The 21,902-nt window shown below is 49.1% G+C and overlaps 2 protein-coding genes across 3 annotated transcripts; both read right to left on the bottom strand.

The window, feature by feature from the left end:
* Positions 1-314: 314 nt before the first annotated feature.
* On the bottom strand, positions 315-16,627 carry Vamp5 (vesicle associated membrane protein 5). Of its 2 annotated transcripts, XM_057774078.1 has the most exons (4): positions 16,359-16,627; positions 15,818-15,845; positions 1,796-1,933; positions 315-1,222 (listed from the first exon to the last, which is right to left on the bottom strand). In XM_057774078.1, exons 1-4 carry the CDS (start codon positions 16,625-16,627, stop codon positions 1,052-1,054), a joined length of 606 nt encoding a protein of 201 aa, XP_057630061.1. In that variant the 3' UTR covers positions 315-1,051. The 2 variants fall into 2 exon arrangements, with proteins under 2 accessions (XP_057630061.1, XP_057630070.1); XM_057774087.1 differs by lacking the exons at positions 15,818-15,845; positions 16,359-16,627 and adding an exon at positions 10,614-10,745 and having other exon boundaries at positions 588-1,222.
* On the bottom strand, positions 16,567-21,586 carry Vamp8 (vesicle associated membrane protein 8). The gene is made up of 3 exons (XM_057774099.1): positions 21,433-21,586; positions 19,202-19,354; positions 16,567-16,955 (listed from the first exon to the last, which is right to left on the bottom strand). The coding sequence occupies exons 1-3, from the start codon at positions 21,433-21,435 to the stop codon at positions 16,812-16,814; spliced, it is 300 nt and encodes a 99-aa protein (XP_057630082.1). The 5' UTR covers positions 21,436-21,586; the 3' UTR covers positions 16,567-16,811.
* Between the last annotated feature and the right edge of the window lie 316 nt (positions 21,587-21,902).

Genomic DNA, 21,902 nt, shown 5'->3' with positions numbered 1-21,902 from the left:
TGAAGTGCCTGACTTGAGAGATGAGAACTGAATTTGCAAATGTGGGTTTTCTGGAAGGGCAGCATGCCTTCTTAACCACTGAGCCATCTCTGCAGCCATCTTTTTGCTTTTGAGGAAGGGTCTCATATAGTCCAGACTGACATTATCTAACTGTAGCCAAGGATGATCTTGACATTGTAATCTTCCTGCTTTTACATCCTGAGTGCTGGGACTATAAATGTGTGCACCACCATCAAAGCCAGGACTTTGTTCATACTAGGCAAGCACTCTAAGAACTGAGCTGGATTCCCAGCAAGCCCCTTCTTCTCCGTTCTTCCATCTGGAGTCCCATTAGCCCTCTGACAACCCTCAAGATGTCAGAAATGATGGATTTCATTTTCAAAGGTCTGTTTTGTGGGCTGCTATGTCTGTGCCCCCATATTACATAAAGGTCTGTCTGTGAAGGGCAAGATCAAGGAGGAGAGGAAAGGAAGGGGTATCCTCCTTTAGGAAACAGATTTTATTTTCTTTTTAAAATTACATTAATTTAGTGTATATATGTGTGTATATAGTATGTAGTATGTTTCTGGGCCTGTGGGATGTGTGTGTGTGTGTGTGTGTGTGTGTGGTATTTCTGTGTCTGGAGTGTGTATGTACACATCTGTGTCTGTGGTGTATGCGTGTCTGTTATATTTCTGTGTCTGTGGGGTGCGTGTTAGAGAGAGAGAGAGAGAGAGAGAGAGAGAGAGAGAGAGAGAGAAAGAAAGAAAGAAAGAAAGAAAGAAAGAAAGCGAGCACCCTTTTAACCAAACAGCAGCTTTTACTCAGCTCCAGCGGTGCAACTTAGTAGGGCCAGTGCAGCAGGCTGCCCTCAGGGGCCAGTCCATGACATAATGGGCAATGTAGAGGTGCACAACATCCAGGATGCCCTTAGCACTCAGTGGGGAGTCCTAGACAGACGCAAACACCAAGATTCCCTGGAGACCAGGACAGGCCTGTGCGGTCCTTCAGCCTCTCCTTCAGGCCTGGCTGGGTCAGTTCCAGTTCGTACGGCAGTTCCTGCATCCAAGTCCTATGGTTGACTACTTTCCCCATCGCTTGTGGGAAGAAAGGTGACCAGCAGCACAATCAGGATGATGAGAAGGCCACCAGCCACTGCCAGCCCCAAGTAGACCCGGCACCGGATGTTCTCCCAGCGCTTCTTTTGGGCTAGAGTATTGGTTGTCTTGCTGAAGGCCAAACTCTGTGGATACCCAAAGACACCGAGAGAAAGAGAGTTAATGGTCCCACAGGACCTCAAAGGCAGCTCTCCATCTGCACGCCAGCATCCCCCCTGTCCTGTTTGCTGCCCCTCCACTCACTGCACTCTGGAGCCCTTCCAACCTGGCTCCTGACCTCAAACACTGCTGTAACACTTGACTCTCGACCCTGCTAGCTCACACCCACTTAGCCCATGACCTCTAGGAATGCACACAGCTCCAAAGACTTCTTAGGTTTATTTGTTTACTTTTGTTTGTAAGACAGGGTCTCCTGTAGCTCTGGCTTGGACTTATTGTGTGACTGAGAATGAGCTTCAGGTCCTCTGGATCCCTTGAGTGCTGGCATCACAGGTGTACACTGCTGTGTTTCATGCCATGGTGGGGAGTGAGCCCAGGGCTGCACATGCTAGCTAACCACCCTATCAGCTGAGCTATAGCCCCAACTCAAGTGTATCTTTGTAAAATCCTCTAGTAGGAAACCAGAAGTCCCAGACCCCACCTCTAGCCTCCCCACCACAGCCTAAGAGCTCCCTTCCCCATTCCCCGGGGCCACACACCATGTCCAGGAGCTTGTGCGAGCGCTGCTCCAGCTCTGCCAACTTGCCATCCCGCTCCAGGACCTTTTGGTAATTGTCGAGCATGATTTCCGTCACTTCATCCGCCTGCTGCTGGCATCGCTCCAATTCTTTCCCTGCCTGAGGACCAAGCCCAAGGTCAAGGATGCAAGAGTTCCCCACCCAGGAGCCTTCCTCCTGGCACAAAGGACCTGAACTCCCCGCTCCCCTACAATGTCTGGGTATGGCAGATGAGTAATAGCATCCTTTGTGTGTAAAGGCATGAGCTATTCAGGTTAAAGGGCTGCCTTCTGAGCGGTTGACCTCCGGGCTCCTTGTCCATCCGCTCTGGATTTCAGTATCTCGGCTTCTTCTATGTTAGTTCAAACTGGGAACCTTCTCGGGTCCCACAAAGCAGACGCTTTGTTCACCTGCTCCAAGATGGCATCTACCCAGTGTTCATCTGTCCTACGACTTCCCACTGACCCCAAGAAGTGGCAAAGAGCAGGAAGCCAGGCAAGAAAAAAAAATCCACTCTGCAGGACAGAAAGGTCATTGGAGACCAGGCCACATCAGCATCTCTGCCTAGAACCCCTCCCCAACGGAGCAGCTCATCTCTGCCTCTTTGAACAGCTTACCAGTCAGGCCAGTTCTGCCTCTGAGCTAACCTACTCTCCACCTCAGTGACCACCTTCTATTTCCTCTTCTCCTGGGAACCTGAGACCCTCTGGCCTTTGGCCTCCAGCCTTCTAGTCACCCAGGACTTCACTGGGATCTGTAGTTTTCAATGGAATCCAAGTGACAATCTTTGGCACTGCTTCACCTAACCAAGAAACCCAGTTTGTTTTGGAGACGAGAGGGGCACACATTTCAATGGGGGGGGGTATGAAAGGAAAAGAGAGAGGGGGGGAGAGGGTAAGAGAGTGGGGGCAAAAGGGCTGCTGTCTCTTGATGTCACATGCTGAGACCAGGAGCAGATCTCGTCAGGAAGACAAATACCAGAGGATTAGCAAACCACGGGAAACTCCCTCCCCTTAGCCTAGTCCTTCCCAGCCCATCCCTAATCTATCTCCTTTTCACAGAGCATCAACCCCCACCCCTTCCTGCCAGCCCATATCTCCCATTGTTCACAGCAGCAGACACATTGGCATTTGACAGAATTCCACTTAAAACCGGAGAATACGTGTTGGGAGAGACCTGGTAGTCACAGAGGCTTCCCTCCTCCACAGGCAAGAATCCTCACAGAGGACCATCACAGCTGCCCCCTCTGCACACAGCCCCAGCGCATTCCCAGGACATGAGTCCTCTCTCCACAGCTAGGTCACAAGCTCCCAGAGGGAGAGCAGGGGGCAGTATCCTAGTCCATCCTCCGGCACCCTTAAGCCTGGGAGGCCAACACAATGCTGATCACGCCAAGGACCCAGTAAAGGGGTCGGCTGCTTGATCGCCTATCCAAAAGGAACCCTTAGTCTCAAGAGAGGTTCTCCTGATTTGCTTATCTAGCTCAGCAGGAGTTTCGAGGGACAGGCACCTGAAACCCCAACAGGTCAATATTTACCCAAGAGCCAGAAAAACAGCTTGTTTTTAGAGTGGTGCGGGCAAACTAAGGAGGCAGAAGGTGCTCAGAGGCTGGAACCCAAGGCAGCAGTGAAGAGAACAGGGGACTCATGCTTCCTCCCGTTCCTGAGTCACTTGTCATCCCAGCCGTGACTACTACATTGTTGGACAAGGCTTCATTGTTTGAACCTCCCCACATCCCAGCACTCCAAAGCACAGATTTGGGAATGGACAGAACTTGAAATCGAGAATCACCGTTTGGTGGGATGCCGGGGGTATTTTTGTGTTTTTTTTTAATTAATTAATTAATTTATTTATTTTTCTGGTTTTTTGAGACAGGGTTTTTCTGTAGCTTTGGAGCCTGTCCTGGAGCTAACTCTTGTAGAGCAGGCTGGCCTCGAACTCACAGAGATGCCCCTGCCTCTGCCTCCCAAGTGCTGGGATTAAAGGCATGCGTAAATTTGTTTTTATGATTGTAAGGGGACACAGATGTGGAGGTCAGAAGACAACTTGTCCACTTTCCCATGGATTCTGGGGATTGAGCTCTGGTCAGCAGGCTTGTGTGGAAAGCGCTTTGCCTGCTGAGCCATTTCACGGCCCCTGTTTGTCTGTCTGTCCCCCACTCTGGGAAGCTTATGAGTGTATTGTTAGTGGTTTTGCTAGTACACCTACTTGCAATGCACCCAGAGGTCAGAGGATGATGCCAGTGTCCTGCTCTGTCACTGTCTATTTTACTCCCTTGAGACTGGGTCTCTCACTGAACCTGGAAGAGTCTGGTAACCAGAAAGCCCTACCAACGCTCATGCACAGTGACAGGTGCTGTTAACTACGGAGCCATAGCCACAGCATCTTCCCCTTTCTTTACCTTTTAACTTTTTTCTTTTCTTTTGACAAGGTCTTGTTTAACCCAGGTTGGCCTCCAACACACTATACAGCCAAAACTGACCTTGTACTTCTGCTCCTTTTAGTCTCATTTCGCAGTACTAGTACAAGCGTGCTCTACCATGCCCAGTGTATGTGCTGTTGGAGATGAAAACCTGGGGCTTCATTCACGCTCAGGCAAGCACTCTACCCGCTGAGCTACATCTCCAGCTCTGTTCTTGTGTTCCGGATTCTACAGCTGTTGTTATCTTATTCCCATACAAAGGGTAAACAGGTTCACTTTCTGTGGAGAGCTGGCTGTGCTCCAACTACAGTCCGGAGCCTTTCTCCTCTCCAGCAAAGCCAGACCTATGCCTATGGGGAGCCAAGATGGGCCCCAGACCCAAAAGGATACGTATGTTCTAGGGAACACAGCCACCAAATCCCAGCCCACTTTGGTCCCCTCAACCAAAGATAAAAGGACAGCACAGGTCTCTGCTGGCAGTATGAAAGAGAAATTGCTAGGAAAAGTGTCAGGGAAGAGCTGAGCAAACAGAGGGCAAGGGCCATGCTGCCCTGTGCCACTTGTCACTCAGCCAAGGGCCTGGCAGCTGGCAGACACATGACAGGTATTTTCTGGATGAACTGTACCTGTTTTCAGGAAGAGCTCTCCCTAGCTGAGAAAGAGAAATATGTGATGCCATCATACAAGGGACATAAAGTGTCCTAGGCACCCATGGAGTAAGGAGATTACAAGGGTCAGAATTGTAATCAAAAGGGCAGGTGCTGGAATGGAGCTGGGTCATTCTGGCAGAGACAGGGACACAGCCCACTAGTGAAGGGACCTGGGAGAGGGTGGAGAGGCTGGGCAGGGCTAGGAAGAGCAGCAAGAGTCAAGGGGTGAAAACCAGTGTGGAGGAAGTGATAAAACCCAACCAAGTCAGGGGTGGTGGCATGCGTAACTGGGGAATCTCCAATCTCAGGCCAGCCTAGGCTATGTACTACCCAATCTGTCTCAAAAACAAAACAAAAGCATTAGGCATGATACAGAGAATTGGAAATTCAAGGTCATCTTTGGCCCAGACAACACTAGACCTTCTCGAGGCAGAGGCTGGGGGTGTGTGGGCTGGGCAGATGGCTCAGTGGGTAAAAGTGCTTGTTCCTGAGTTCGGATCCCAAGCACCCATGTAAAAAGCCAGTTATGGCTGCACATCCCAATACCCCCAGCTACCTAGTGAGCAAAGGGAGAGGATTATTGGTTTTACGGGCTGCCATTCTGGCTCCAGGTTTGGTAAAAGCCTTAGTCTCAAAGGGATGTGGTAGAGAGTGCTAGAGCAGGAACATACACACATACACACACACACACACACACACACACGCACGCACGCACGCACGTGCTTGCAGAGAGCTTCAGACCTTCGATCTCTCATTGAGCACGTCCTCCAGCCCCGCCCAGTTTTGTTTCGTTTTACATACCTCTGGTTGGCATGGAATTCAATATATAGACCAACTAGGCTGCTTGAACTCATAGATATCTCCCTGCCTCTGTCTCTTAAAAACAAGAAGTAGGGTGTGACCATGCGTGTACATAACCCTAGCACAAGGAGGAGGGGCAGAGCACGTGACATGGTAGAGGAAAATTCCCAGAGCCTGCTAGCTCATACCCATGTAAAAACAGTGTGTATTGGTGAGCACTTATAACCTCATTGCTGGGGGCCTGGAAGACAGGAGGACCTGATCTCAAGAACAAGGTGTGCTGCCTCCCTCGCCTCAAATTCTACCTGGCTCTGCCACTTACCAGCTGATTAACTAACCTGAGGATGTGACCTTTCTGACCAACTACTTCCTCTTTTGTAAAGTGGTGGTAACAGCACTTACTTCATAGAGCTCATCACACTAGCTCAGACTGTGGGATATGTTATAAACAAAAGCCTAAACAATACCTGACCCACACTAAACGCAAATAAATAACTAATTAGTATTAATGAAAACCAATTTTCATCACTTTTTCTTTTTATGTAAGACTTCTTTTTTAAACATAAGATTTTTGTTTTAGATTTATTTTATGTGAATGGATGTTTTCCCTGCAGGTATGTGTGGGTACCATGTATGTGTCTGGTGCCCAAGAAAGTCAGAAAAGGATTTTAGACTTCCATGGAACTGGAACTATGGATGGCTGTAGGCTGCCATGTGGGTTCCGGGAGTCAAATCCAAGTCTTCTGCAAGAACAAAGTGCTCTTAACCGCTGAGCCATCCCTTCAGCCCTAAGATTTATTTTTTAAAAAATATTTATGGGGGCCGGAGAGAAGGCTTGGCAGTTAGAAGCAGTGGCTGTTCTTCCTGAGGACTTTGCTTTGACTGCAAGCATCCATGAGATGGGTACAACCTCCTGCAACTCCAGTTCCAGGGGAGGTAACAACCTATCTGGTCTCTTCAGGCACTGGCCATATGAACCACCCAAAATGGATACTGAGGACTGGGCTCAGGTCCTCTGTGGAAGAAGCAATTGCTCTTAACCAATAAGGCATCTCTCCAGCCCATTTTCTTTTTCTTTCCAGGTCTAATGTAGTCCAGGATGGCCTTGAACTCACTACGTGTATACCATCATGTACACTGGGCTCCTTTTGCCCACTCTTTTTTCCCCAAGATTTATTTATTTAATTTCTGTGTGTATGGATGTTTTGTATGCATGTATGTGCACCAAGTGCATCCAGTGCCCGAGGAAGCCATAAAAAGGGTGTGTGACCTCCTGGAACTGGAGTTACAGACAGCCGTTAGTTATCATGTGGGTGCTAGAAATCAAACCTGGGTCCCCTGAAAGAGCAGCCAGTGTTTTGTTTTGTTTTTTGAGATGGATTTTATTATCTATGAGTATTTTGCTTGCATGCTTGCATGGTTTTTTTTTTTTTTTTTTTTTTTTGGTTTTTCGAGACAGGGTTTCTCTGTGGTTTTGGAGCCTGTCCTGGAAGTAGCTCTTGTAGACCAGGCTGGTCTCGAACTCACAGAGATTCACCTGCCTCTGCCTCCTGAGTGCTGGGATTAAAGGCGTGCGCCACCACCGCCCGGCTTTGCTTGCATGTTTGTATGTGCACCATGTGCGTGCCTGAGGAAGTCAGGTTCTTTGGAACTTGGCATCTGGAGAGGGGTGGTTGTGAGCCACCATCTGGGTGCTGGGAATGTAACCCAGGTCCCTGGAAGAGCAGCACTGAGCCACCACTCCAGCCAACACCATCCCCCCTCACCATGAAGGAGTGTTGGGGACCTTAGTAAGGACATCTTAAGTGTGGGTATACGTTCCTCAAGAGAGTCACCTTTTCCTTTTCTTTCCTTCCTTACGAGATGCATAAGCAGCCAAGGTCTTCCCTGTTGCACACTATGCATCTTCTCTAAGTGGGGAACCTTCCATGGATCCTCGAGAACTGCTGCTCTGACCCAGCATCGGCTTTCTTTTGCTCAGGTCCCACAGGCTATTGAGATCTTGTTTATTTGTGTGGTCCTGGAGATTGAACCTAGGACATCACGTACTGCAACCCTTTCAGAAATTCTAATTTTAAGCCGGGCGGTGGTGGTGCACGCCTTTAATCCCAGCACTCGGGAGGCAGAGGCAGGCGGATCTCTGTGACTTCGAGACCAGCCTGGTCTACAGAGCTAGTTCCAGGACAGGCTCCAAAACCACAGAGAAACCCTGTCTCGCAAAACCAAAGAAAAAAAAAAATTCTAATTTTAAAAAAAACATGAAAGAGATTCTCAATAAATAGCACAGCCTGGCCTGAGACTTGGGGGTCCTCCTGCCTCTGCCCCTGAGTGTTGGGGTTACAGGCCTTAAGTCTTGAACACTAGCAACAGACACTTTTCAGTGGGTACATAACCTGAACAGCACTGACCAGCTGTGCACAGGGGGATCTGGCTCAGTCTTCACAATAACCCACTGGACAGTGTTATCGTCCCTGTTTTACAGCCCAGAGGTGTTAAGTTGTCCAGAGTCAGTAGGTAACTGATCTGAGGGTAGAACGGCCAGACTCCAGGGGCTACAAGTTTAAACCCCAAGCTAAACTAGTTACGGGGGGGGGGGGGGATGCTCCAACTGATTGGCTCAAGACTACCAGTCACTTGATGCTGCCAACTCAGCTCAGGTTCAAACGAGAGGCCTGTGACTACACACACAGATTCTGTCAGATGAATGACTTCAAGAATTATTTTCAACTGAGCATTGTTGTGGACCTATTTAATCCCAGAACTCAATAGGCAGAGTTCGAGGCCAGTCCGATCTACATAGTGGGATCTTGTCTCAAGAAAAAACAAAAATAAAAACAAACAAACAAACAAAAGGAATTATTCAATAGCTGGGCATGGTACCAGATAATTGTAATCCCAGTACTTGAGAGGCAGAGGCAGGAGCATTGCTGCAATTTCAAGGCCAGCTTTGTCTGCATAGGTAGGTTAAGGGTTAAATAGCAAGACTGCCTCAAAAAAATAGTTAATTCTAGTCAGGCATGGTGGTTCAGCTTTATAGTGAGAGCCAACCTGACCTATATGAGACTTTGGCTCCCAAAAAACAAACAAGCAAGCTAAGTAATTTTTAAAATTATTTATAGTGAGGCTGGAGAGCTGACTCAGCGGTTAAGAGCATTTGCTGCTTTTCCAGAGGACCTGGGTTTAGTTCCCAGCACCCAGTCGGTAGCTCACCGTCATCTATCATTCCATTGGAGGTGAACCAACACCCTTCTCCTCTGGACTCCACATGTGGGAAAAACATTTATACACATATGATCAAGTCTTTTTAAAACCTTATTTATGGTTCTGGAGAGATGGCTCCACGCATAAGGCTCCTCCTGCACTCATATGAAAAGCTGAGTTTGACTCCAGGGCACCCACATAAAAGTCTAGCGGTCCGTGTGTAATCCTAGTGCTCAGGGTGCAGGAACAGGGACCTCAAGGAAAAGCTACCCTAGACAAGCTGGAGAGCTCCCAGTTCAGCCCTAGACAGGGCCTCTGTAATCAGAGCAGAGAGCTGTTGACTGAGAGAGCTGACATCAACCTCTGACTTCCATCTGCACCTAAACACGTACGTGCCCACACATGTGAACAAGCATGCACACCACACTTGTACACGTGCAAAAAACTGATTGCTCGCTTTCCATCTTCCCAATCATCGCTTTGTCCTGTGCTATGGCACAAAAGAACTGCTATATCCTTTTTGACCCCGTGAGTCACGGAGAAGAAAAGGGAAGGAAAGGAAAGGGGTGGGGTAATTAGGTAGTCAGAGGGGTGGGTGGCAAAGGGAAAGAGGTGGAGACAGAAAGGGGGACAAGAAGGGAAGAAGAGTTAGCTGATGGAGCTGGAGACAGGCTAGAGGAACAATGAACTCCCCTCCTGGCTCTGAACCCCCTTTACATGGAATGCACCTGTGAGCATCCCAAGGTTCTCCCGTACAGCCAGATAGCTTCGTTTCAGCTCCCCAGGAGCTGAGGGCTCTCTGGAAGCCCACCCCCTACCTCCTCCCATCTCTTACCCTGCACTCTAGGAAGTGGGCTCTTAGCTCGAGCCCATTCTCAGAGACTCCCTCAGTTTCCTGGTGTGGCCTCAAAGCTTAGGACTACTTTCCTGCCCCACTTCCCTTTCCTGCCTCCTGTTCCCCAGAGACCAAGCCATCCAGGCATTGCCACCACTAGCCAGGCCACATCCATCCAGCCTTAGAGGACTGAACTTGCTTCCATTCTGGCCCATCCTCCCAGGAGTCCCAAGGGGAGGGGCATCCTGGCACCAGAGATCTCTGGCACCTTGGAAATGGCAGGTCTGCAACAGGGGTATGGGTGACTTAACTCAGAATTATGTCACTAGGTAGAGGTTAGGAAAGTCAGCCTGTGTTACACTGATAATTTCAAGGAACTTTTCTAGCAAACAACTTATTTTCTCTTTCCCTGGGGAAAGTGTTTACCCTTCAGCAGCGGGCCTACAGCGGACCTCGCCCAGGCATCTACTCAGGTTTCCAGCCCTTGGGCCAGCTCTGGCTCTCTGAGCCCCAGGAAGACCTGTGGAGGTCATCACATTACCTACTACTTCTTAGCAAAGGGTTCTGAGTGTGTCTGGCAACACCAACCATAAACATCTCCTTTAACCTCTCAAGGACCTACTAAGGTAGGTAGGTATTACTGCTGCCCCTACTTTATGGCACGGAAAAGAAAGCTTGTGGAGGTTAAGTGTCTTGCCCGGTATTGGGGCAGGAGCATGGGAAGCTGCAGTTCCGCTCACTCCGCCCCGACGGGGCGCACTCTGAGTCTCTTATACCCGCTGCCTGCAAAGTTTGGGTCTGGCCCATGCGACCAGTGTGACCCACACCCCTGGGATTCGGGCTCCCACCTCACACCCCTGCACAATCACCCTCTGCCCCTGCCCGTCTCACCATCGCCTCTGCAGCCGCCGCCGCCACAGCCTGCTTGCCGGCTCCGGCTCCTCTGCCCTGTGCGGCCTCAGTGCCCGCGGTCCTGGAGGAAGCCGCGGGGCGGAGCGGCCCCGCGGGCTAAGTGGGGCGGGGGTGGGGGGGTGGGGGGGTGCGACTTCTTAGAGAGGTGCCCGACCCGGGCAAACCGAAAGCGACAACAGGGCCCGTGGGGCGCCTCCTACCGGGTCACCAGCATCTGACTTCCGATGACACCCCAGCCTAGTGAAAAGAGTATGTCTTTTGGATCTGCGGCTGCAAAAGGAGTTAGCCAGGGAGGCGTCATTCTGTCATGCGACAAGCATCTGTGAGTGCTAAGTGCTTGAGATGTCATGGACACTCCAGAATGGGTGTTTGTCACCTTGGTGAGCTCATCTCAGCCGAAATTAAAAACTCATCAACCACTCCAAAGTTCTGATTGTTTTCAGACGGAGCAGGTTACATGTCACCGAGTTGTACACTTAAAAATGATAAACAGATCTGGCAAGATGGCTCATTGGATAAAGAAAGGCACTTGAAGCCAAACCTAATCAGAGTTCCATCTTTGGAACACATAGTGGAGAGAACCAACTCCTGCAAATTGTCCTCTGATGGCCAGACACTGGGGGAGTGGGGATTTTTTTTAATGCTAAAATGCTGCAGACATTTCTGTGAGCTAAAAGTCTCAATGATGTATGGATGAATGAGCCTCTAAAGTTGCAGGGATGGATCCCAGCCTGAAATAAAAGATGACAACGGCGACCAACAAGAGGCGGAGAGGGAAAAGATAGATCTGAGCTAGCTTCCAGAGCAGTACTCAAGTAGAGAGACCTTTCCTTTCCTACAAAGATAAAATACAAGCATGGAAAGTCCTGAAGAGCACCCAAACTGGAGAGCAAGCTGCTGCAAGGAAGACCAACAGGGACGGTCCAGCCCAAGAATGTGCAGCTTCCCCTTCGATTCCTGCTGCCTGCCGTGGGGGACCTCTAGCAGGTGAGGAAGATGGGATTTTAAGGAGAGGGGTGATGAGGATACCACAGCTTTTCTTGCAGAACTGGGAAAAATTAAAGAGGAGCCAATGACCAGATAAGCAGTCTTCTTCCTAAATCCCACTGGCCCAGTTCAGCCCCAGGCCAACTTCAAGGCTAAGATGAGCTTGTTTTTAAGGACTGTGTGAAAGGTGTAATCAAAAAGGCAAAAGATTTGCAAGTGATACACTGTAATCCGAACTTCGCAAAAAAAAAAACTCATGGAGGGCTGGAGAGATGGCTCAGAGGTTAAGAGCACTGGCTGCTCTTCCAGAGGTCCTGAGTTCAATTCCCAGCAACCACTTCAATTCCCAGCAACCACATGGTGGCTCACAACCATCTGTACTGAGATCTGGCACCCTCCTCTGGCATGCGGGCATATATCAAGGCAGAATGTTGTATACATAATAAATAAATCTTTAAAAAAAATTTTAAAAAAACTCACGGAGAAATAGATTATGTAGTACTGTCTTATGTGCTTAGCCGAGGACTAAAACGTGGGCTGCAAGACCTAGCTCAGTGGTTAAAAGCACTGGATGCTCCTCTCAAGGACCCAGACTGAATTCTCAGCAGCCACATGGCAGCTCACTACTGTCATGTATGTGGTACATAGTCACAAATGCAAGCGAAGCATCTTTACACATGAAATAAAAGTAATTTAAAGAAAAGGTATTTCTAAAAATTACCTATTGATTTTACTCCCGACCACAGCTGCCCCTCCTTCCTCTCCTCCTGGTCCCTCTCCACCTTGCCCACCCTGTCAACCTGCTCCTTCTCTGTTTCTATTCAGAAAAGGTCAGGCCTCCCATGGATATCAACCAAACATGTCATATTAAATTGTAGTTAGACTAAGCTCCTCCCCTTGTATTAAGGCTGGGTAAGGAAACCCAGTATGAGGAAAAGGACCCCAAGAGTCAGCAAAAAGAGTCAGAGACAGCCCCTGCTCCCATTTTTAGGAGTACCACAAGACCACCAAGTTACACAACTGTCTCATCTATGCAGAGGGCAGTCCCGTGCAGCCTCCCTGGTTGTCAGCTCAGCCTCCGTGAGCTCCTATGATCCCAGGTTAGTTGTTTCTGTGGGTCTTCTTATAGTGTGCTTTGACCCTTCTGGCTCATACAATCCTTCCTCTCGCTCTTAAGCAGGATTCTCAGAACTCCACCTAATGTTTGCTTGTGATTCTCTGCCTCTGTTTCCATTAGTTGCTGGATGAAGGCTCTCTGACAATAATTGAACTAGGTACCAATCTGGGGTTCAAGATGGTGACCCTACCTCTCAAAAGAGTAATATTTTTTTAAAAAGACTGAAGTGTTAAGGGAAAAATTCAACTGTAAATTGTGGCTGGGCATGAGCTTGCCTATCATGCACCAAGCTCTGGGGTTGATCTCCAGCATTACAGAAACTTGATCTGGTGGTAGATGCCTGAAATCCCAGCACTGGGGGAGCCAGAGGCAGAAGGATCAGAAGTTCCAAGTCCTGGTCTGATACACAGTGGGGTCTTTTCTGGTGTGTTTGTTTTGGTTTTTGGAGATAGGGTTTCTCTGTGTAACCCTGACTGTCCTGGAACTCACTCTGTAGATCCGGCTGGCTTCAAACTCAAGATCCACCAGCCTCTGCCTCCCAAGTGCTGGGATTAAAGGCACGTGACATCACTGCCCAGCTACTATATAGAGTGAATTTAAGGTCAGTGTTTACTACATGAGACCCTCTCTAAAAACAAAACAAAACAAAAAGACAAACTGAGCTGGCACTGTGGCTTATGGCTGTGATCCCAATACTTGAGAGGATGAGGCAGAAAGATTGAGTTTGAGACCAACCTGAACTACATAGTAAGTTCCAGGACAGCTTAAGCTAGGCTGCAAAGCTACAAAGTGAGACTTGATCTCACTTAATCAAGTGAGACTTGATTAAAAATTTCACCCCAATGTAAAAAGAAAGCAGATTCTCGTGAGAGTGCAAGCTCTGGCTTTTCTCTGTTCTGAACTCATCATGAGAAACTTGCAGGCCTGTTCCTGTGCCAAGGCTGCTGGTGCGCCTCTAGCATTGAGGAGCCTTCCTGAACTTCTGTGGAGAAATCACCAAAGCCGTCTTCCATCTTCCAGACCACCCTTGACATTCCAAAGGAGGTCTCTTAACCAAAGAATCAGAGGCTTTCTTCCTTGGGGTTGAGCCACTGTGAGGACAGACCACTGGTTTCCAAGCTTGGACACAGCACCTCAGAGCGGGTTGGGGAAGAGAGGGTAGGTGTTGCCATGGCAAAACAGACCAAGAGAGGCTATTTGGTACTTTCCTGGTCCTGCCTGGAATCAGGAGCATGGTTCCAGAATCTGATCTCTATTTAGTCTCAAACTTTTGTCTCTTAACCCTGCCCTTTCCGCACATCCTCCCAACAACAGGTTGTTTCTAATTCTGGAAAGGCTGTGGAGGAAACAGGGGTAGAGGTAGCCAAGAACCCTTCCCACAAACCAATGCAAACTGGGCCCTGGAAAGAACAGTGCTGACGAAGAACCTGGTGGGGAGGAGGGGTCCAGAAGACAGAAAGCTCATTGTGTTGCAGGCCCTGTCCTGTGACATTGACTGTGACTAGCATGGGACTCCGGGGAGAGATGCTTGCCCCCACCCCCTCAGAACAGCTGAGATCCAGGGCCCTGTAAAGACCCAGAAGAGCAATGGTGGAAAAAAAGGCAAACGGAACACACAGAATGACCAACAAAGGAAAAGCTGTCTAGTTCCTTCAGCGTTTGGCTTTGAGTTATACCAAGGCCATAGAAGAGAATGGCAGAAGAGCTCTTGAACCAGGTTTTAAATGGCATGTCATATCTTTGCAAACATATCCAGGAGAATAGTTAAGGGACATAACAAGGTCCAAGGAAGACACTGAATTCTGCATCCTACCCTAAAGTGCTATGGAGGTTTTAATTCTCCTTGTGGTAAGATCCTTAGGAAATACTTATTGTGGCCTATGAACAGTGTGCTATGAAGAAAAACAGGAGGGCTTGGGAGATGGCTCAGGAGGGAAAGCCCTTGTTGTGCACACATGAGGGCCTGAGTTAGGATTCCAGTTCTCTGTAAAGGTCTGACAGAGGCTTCTGTAACCTCAGCACTGTGGAGACAGGCAGATCCCTGGAGCTCCAGGTTTACCGAGTGACCCCCCATCTCTGATGTGGGACGTCCTTCTGTATATGTGTTGCTTTTACTGGTTAATGAATAAAGCTGCTTTGGCCTACGGCAGGGCAGAATAGAACTAGTCTATTTCCTGGCAGAAGAACTAAACTGAATTCTGGGAGAAAGTAGGAGTCAGAGAGATGCCATGTAGCCTCTGAAGGAGACAACCACCCCAGGGACCTTACCAGTAAACCACAAGCCTTGTGGTAAAATATAAAATAATAGGAATGGGTTAATTTAAGATGTAAGAGTTAGTTAATAAGAAGCCCGAGCTAATAGGCTGAGCAGTGTTTTAATTAGTATAGTTTCTGTGTGATTATTTCAGGTCTGGGTGGCCAGGAATGAACGAGCAGCCTCAGCCTACACGTCTCAAGAAGTATGGTAAGGGCTGGAGCTGTAACTCCGTAGTAGAGTACTTATCTCACATACATAATGATGTAGGTCCAATCCCCAGTACCATTAAGGAAGGAAAACAGGGCACACACTAGATAGTAAGGCAGAAAGCAATGAAGGCATCCAACATTGACCTCTGGCCTATACATACAAGCACATATAAATATACATGCACCTGCATTCACCCACACGGATGTACATACACACATATATTCGAGATGGAAGGGAGGGAAGAAGATGGAGAGATGGTTCTTTGGTTAAGAGTGCAAATTGGCTGGGTGGTGGTGGTGCACACCTTTAATCCCAGCATTTGGGAGGCAGAGGCAAGCGGACCTCTGAGTCTCTGAGTTTGAGGCCAACCTGGTCTACAGGGTGAGTTCCAGGATAGCCAGAGCTACACTGAGAAACCCTGTTTCTAAAACAAAACAAAACAAAACGTGCAAATTGTTGAGTAGCTTAGCTGCCTACAGAAGACCTGAACAAGGACATCAATAAACATGCTAACGTGGAAGGGGCACTCTCAAGGGGCCTAGACAAAACGACAGGCAACTGAGGGATGCTGAGAGAGGGAAAATCAGTCTTCCCCAGAGATGAGCTCCTTACCTGCTTATCCAACACCAAGTGGTCCGCCCTGAAATCATATGAAATCATATCATGCAAGCAGCACCAAACATCAACAGGCTGTATTTGTGTGTGTGCATGTGTGTGTGTAAAACAATAACAACTAAAGAGGCCATGAATTTGAGAGGGCGTGAGGGAGCATGGGGAGGCTGAAGAGAACAACACAGTATAATTACATTTTAATTAATAATAAATTTAAATTTTTTACCTAAGGGGGAAAAAAGAGTGCAAACTGTTCTTACAGAGGACCCAAGTTTGGTTCCAAACACCCATGATGGGCAGCTCACAGCTTCCTGTAACTCCAATTCCAGGGGAACCTACATCCTCTGGGGGCACCTGCATTCACATACCCATACATTTTAAAAAACAAAAGTCCATATACATACACATATATAATGCATATATATATGCACACACACATACATATATATGTATACACATACACAGACACTAGAGAGTGTGTGTGTGTCTCTGTGTGTGTGTCAGACAAAATTATTGGTTCTAGCTTGGTATGGTAACTCACAGCTGTAATCCAGGTGTGCGAAGCCTCTGAGATGCCATCTTTCTTCTATAAAGCTGTGCTCTCTGTCTTTGCACCATCTTGATCCTAGATTGGGAGAAACCGATCCGGAGAGGATCCTCAGGAAGAGAGAAACAGAAGGGCAAAGGGCAAAAGAGAGAGGAGGAAAGTGCCTCACACACGCTGGGACACTGAAAGGTCTTTATTGCCCACCAGTCACCAGGAGTCTCCCAACCACAAGCAGGCCCTTCTACCCCACTCTCGGGACCCATGAGATGCAGCCACACTCCAGCTCTCTCCTCCCAGGGGATCGAGGTGTTTCTGGAGCATATGATGTAGCGGAAGGCCCTCACAGGGACTAAGCAGCATTTCTGTGGAGGAGGGCAGGAGAGGGCCCCTCTTGGCACACATTAGGGAGGGTTACCCCTGAAGACTAGGGTGGGATGAAAGGGGCTCTTAAGTGGGGATGGTGCCAGTGGCAAAGAGCGCAATGAGGACAATGATGACAAGAACAATCACACAGATGAGGACTATCATCTTCACATTCTTCCACCAGAACTTCCGGGCCACCTTCTGCGATGTTGTCTTGAAGTGTTCAGACTGTTAGGGACAAGACAAAGCAGTGACCCAGTGCTCCTTCCCTCAGGACCAGAGGACAAACGGAGGCCCACAAGCCAGAGTGTAGATGTTTACATTATAAACTGGAGTAACAACCTGGGACAAAGAGCTGGACAAACAAACAAACAAATTTTTCCTGTTACAGTGGGAATGGAAAGGTTTTTCAGTTCCTTTTGCTTCGTTTGTTTTTGTTTTGCTTTTTTGAAACAGGGTTTCTCTCTGTAACAGCCCTGGCTGTCCTGGAACTGGCTCTGTAGACCAGGCTGGCCTTGAACTCACAGAGATCTGCCTGCCTCTGTCTTCTGAGTACTGCGATTAAAGGTGTATGGCACCCCACCTGGCTATGGGAATGGAAAGGTTTTTAAAAATATTTTGATAACATTTGTTTGTGCCCCTGTGTGCTGCCATATCACCACAGAGGGCAACCTGCAGGAGCTGTCTTTTTCCACGCTGTGTCCCGGGGATTGAACTCATGCCATCGGGCATGGTGACAGGAGTCTTTACCCCTTGGCTAGCTCTCTGGGTTCTTTGTTTGTTTGTTTGCTTTTAACTTTTGAGCCAGAGTCTCACTATATATCCCTGACTGGATTGGAACTTCGTGTGTTACCCTCCTACTTGATAAATCTCTTTCCACAACAATCTGTAGGCCAAGTTCAGAGTTAGAATTCATGAGCTCATGGGGCTTACCTCTGAGCATGGCAGGGGCCAGGACTTCCCTTCCTTTTCCTTCCTTCCTTCCCTTCCTTTTTTTTTTCTTTCTTTCTAGTCAAGGTCTCATATAGCGAAGATTGGCCTCCATTGCTATGTAGCAAAGGATGAACTTGAACTTTTAAAAATGATATTGACTTATCTATGTTTGTATGTGTGGTGTGCATACAGAGTGGAGGTCAGAGCTTACTCTGTAGGAATCAAGTCTTGTCTGTCAACCAAACATGCACACCCCAGGTGCGGAAATCAAGTCCTTAGACTTGGCAGCAAGTGCCTTTACCCATTGTGCCATCTTGACAGCCTGGCTTTGAACTTCTGATCCTCTTGATGCTGCCTCCCGAGAGTTGGGATTATAGGCATGTACCACGATGCTGTTTATATGGTGCCAGGGACTAAACCCTGGATATCATGAATTTTAGTCAAGAACTCTACCGCCTGAGTCCTATCTCCAGCCTCCCTTTTTTTCTTGCCCCTCCCCGCACTGGCCTGCACACCAAGGGGTCTTTTACAGCTGCTCATAGTCTAGGTTTGTTTGATTGGCAGAGCAGTCTGGCCTTTGGAGAGCAGACCCACAGGCTGAGGGTACAGGAGTGTGCTCCAGATGGGCACATCTACCGACTCCATGACACTTTGTCTTCTCCAGAGGGTTGGGAAAGTAAGAAAATGCTTCCTGATACCCCAAGTTAACTTCCAGACACTAAGTCTCCATCTTATCTCACAGAAAGCACTAGATTCCAAGATTACACATGGGACCCAGAAAGCCAGAGTTCTCCACAGCATGTGGAAACTGAGCCTTGGCTGATGGCAGACTTAACTTCCCTGAGAAGCTGGCCTAAGCCCATGACTGCAAAGAGGAGAGGTCTAAGCAAGATGTGTAGAGAGATTATTATTATTTTTTTTAATATTTATTTATTATGTATACAATATTCTGTGTGTGTTTATGCCAGCTGGCCAGAAGAGGGCACCAGACCCATTACAGATGGCTGTGAGCCACCATGTGGTTGCTGGGAATTGAACTCAGGACCTTTGGAAGAACAGGCAATGCTCTTAACCACTGAGCCATCCCTCCAGCCCGTGTAGAGAGATTATTTTGGCCTTTGGCAGGTGGAGGGATCCTGGGATCAAAGACTTTCACTGCTCTTCCCAGTCCTGTTTTAAAGCAGACTCGGCAAAACCCTACTTTCCTACTACCAGCTAAAAGCCAAGGGCCACTTGCCCTGGGAATGTCAACTCCAAATGATTGTCAAGGGCTTCAAAAGAAGAATCAGCTTCAGCCCCAAAGAAGCCTAAGAATGCAGCAGGTGACTGAGCTATCTCTGAAGTGGCTCTGTGGTTGGACCCCCCAAGACCAAACAGACCCACTCACTGGACTCTGTACCAACCACAGAGGGGAACCAACAGTCCTCTGAATAGGCAAGAGGCAGATGGACACGGCAGTCTGCCATCCCGTCTGCTCATTGTGCCTCTCCACCCACACCATGAGATCTCTCCCTCCAGTCCCGGTTTGCTCCCCATCTCACCGTGGCTTCCAAGTCCTCTGTCTTGTTTCGGAGATGGTCCAAGTTTTCCCCTCGGGCCAAGATTCTTTCCACATTCTGGGTCATGATATTCTTTACTCCCTCCACCTCACTCTGCAGGTTCCTAACGCGGTCATTTCCCCCACTGGCGTCCTCCTGGATGTCAAAACAGGGGTTAATTAGGCCAAACAGCAGAGGATCCAGGAGGCCAGAGGAGGTTGGAAGAACTGAAGCAGATTTTAGCCATTTCCAATACTTTAACTGTTACCAAGAGAACGTTCTTTGTTTATAGTAGTTATATCCACGTGCGGGGGTGGGCACACACAGGTGTGTATCCCACCATGAAAGGCCAGAGATTAGCTTCCTGTAGTCAGGTGCTCCTGCTACCTTGCCTTTTCTCCCCACCCCCCTCAGGCTGACTTCTGGAGAGCTGGCCTGGGGCTCTCAGATTAGCCTGGCCATCAAGCCCACCCTAACGCTGTGTGTGAGCCATCACACCTAGTGCTTGTGGCCACCACACCTGGCTTTTTTTTTCTTTTTTAATGCGCATCTGGGGATCCAACTCAGATCTCCATCCTTATGTGGCAAGCACTTCACCCACTGAGTCACCTCCCCAGCTTTATTTATTTATTTACTTACTTATTTATTTGAGATAGGGTCTCAGCCTAGGAAGGCCTCACTTCCTAAGTAGGATGTCCTTGAACAGCTGGCCCTCCTGTCTCTACCTACCCTGTGCTGAGAGTGATTACAGCTGTGCACAGCCAGCCCTCGTTTATGAGGTGCTGGGGATCAAACTCAGAGCTTCATGCATGCCAGGCAAACATGCTACCAACCGAGTCCTGTATAAGTGCAATATAGATGCACACACACATATGTAAGTATGTGTATGTGTGGATGCAGAGTGGGGGATATACATGCACGCCGCAGCACTCATGTGGAGGTCAGAGGAAACTTTCCTGAGTGGATTGTCTTCTACAGTCGGATGGGTAGAAGTGGGGGGGATGTTGAACTCAGGCTGGCAGGCTCACACTGAGAGCCCCTTTACCTGCCAGCCACCTTGGCTGCCACATTTGTGCGTTTTTAAGTCCCTGAAGATGAGATTTGATTCTGGACTATCATCTGCCTTCTACTTGGGATTTTCAGGGTCCCTGACAAGGAACAATACACACACACACACACCTATCCCTATTTCCACTCGCCACAAAGAGAGTCAAGGAGATGACACAGCCGGCCTTTCTGTTCTCAGGGGTGCACAGCTACTCTTCACTGGTCTCCACAGCTACCCTCTTCCCAATCCTAGTGGGTTCTCTCTAAGTGTGAGAGCTGGCCAGCAGAGCACCCTTGCCTGGCCCAACCACCCCCAAGTGCCTCTGGAGACAGCTGTTGGTGAGTTGTTCTGGTTCCGGCCTGCTGGGCGGTATAACCGCGGTTCAGTGGCTGTGGCCCCCAGAAAGTGTCATGAGCGTTGGACCGCACACTTCTGCTTTCCCCAGAATTTAGCGCCTGGTGTAGGCCACACACCACCGCCTGCTTATATAGATATTAAAAGTTCTCCCCGCTGCGGTCTCTCTTTGCAGAAGGCTTCTAGATAAGGCTTTTGAACTAGGAGGGGAAAGGCATGGACTCCTCCCTTGGTGACCCAGGGGGCCTCAGGTACCAGTCACGGGGTGTGGGCTGAAGCTAGATTGTCAGGGAGAACCGACGCCTGGCTGCTTTACGAACTCAGGCGCTGTTGCTAATGTTTTTAGAGAAGGGACTACTTTTGGTGGCCAGGCGGATCTACAGATGTCTGCAGATATACAGTGCGAGGCTAGGAGGGAGAACTCCAGCCCGCTGGGTTGGAATCTGAGCCCCAAAGAGCAGGGGCGCTTGTGGCCCGGTAATGTCACAACACCGGGCTCAGGCCCAGCTGGAGGAGGCGGAGGAGGGGGAGGGTGCGGCGCAGTAGCTTGGCTTGGAATTCGGATCCCCCAGCCCCCACCGAAACCCTGATCCGATCCAGCACCGAGGTCACGGGAGGAAGGCGGTGAAGAAGTGTCAGGAATCCCTGGCCCGGAGTGCAGAGCTATTTGTGGACGAGTTGTCAAAGTAAGGAGACAGAGGCGGCGCTGGCCCTAGAGGGCCAGCCCTCTGACTATCGCCAACTTACCTATCTCAACACAAGCAACCCCCAGACCCGATCCCCCTCTAGCAGCCCCCTAAATCTCTCTTTTCCTAGTCCCCACGCCACTCACCATGTCTCGGAGCACTTGGGCCTCACAGTCTCGCCTAGTCTGTTTCCACTTAGCGCAGCCACAGCTTCACTTCCTGTTACTCCAACTTTCTGCCCGCCTCCTGCCCATCCCGCGACTCCAGCCTCTCCGGCTCCTGCCACACCTAACTGCAGGTTTCTCCAGGTAGGCGGCCGCCCTCTGCCGCCCTCCCAGTCTCCTCCCAAACAAAAGCTTAAGCTTAAAGCAACAGGGCACTCCGGACGGGGGGGGGGGGGGGGAGTGTCTAAGTCCTCCAGAAAGAGAAAAGAAAGGATCAACTCTCCTTTTTATGCTTCAAATAAGTAATTCTAGTTTTCAGGGACTTAAATTAGCCTTGTTCAGATAGAAAGAATGTACGGGTGAAAATATTTCGCTGGGCAACCTTTGTCCCCCAGGGCCAACCTGAGTGAGAAACACTAAAATCCTCAGAAAACGGGGCTGCAGAGATGGCT

Source organism: Chionomys nivalis, chromosome 1, assembly GCF_950005125.1.
Source record: "Chionomys nivalis chromosome 1, mChiNiv1.1, whole genome shotgun sequence".
Taxonomy (NCBI): domain Eukaryota; kingdom Metazoa; phylum Chordata; class Mammalia; order Rodentia; family Cricetidae; genus Chionomys; species Chionomys nivalis.
The sequence above is the reverse complement of the archived record's forward strand: the minus strand, read 5'-3'. Positions and strand labels throughout refer to the sequence as shown.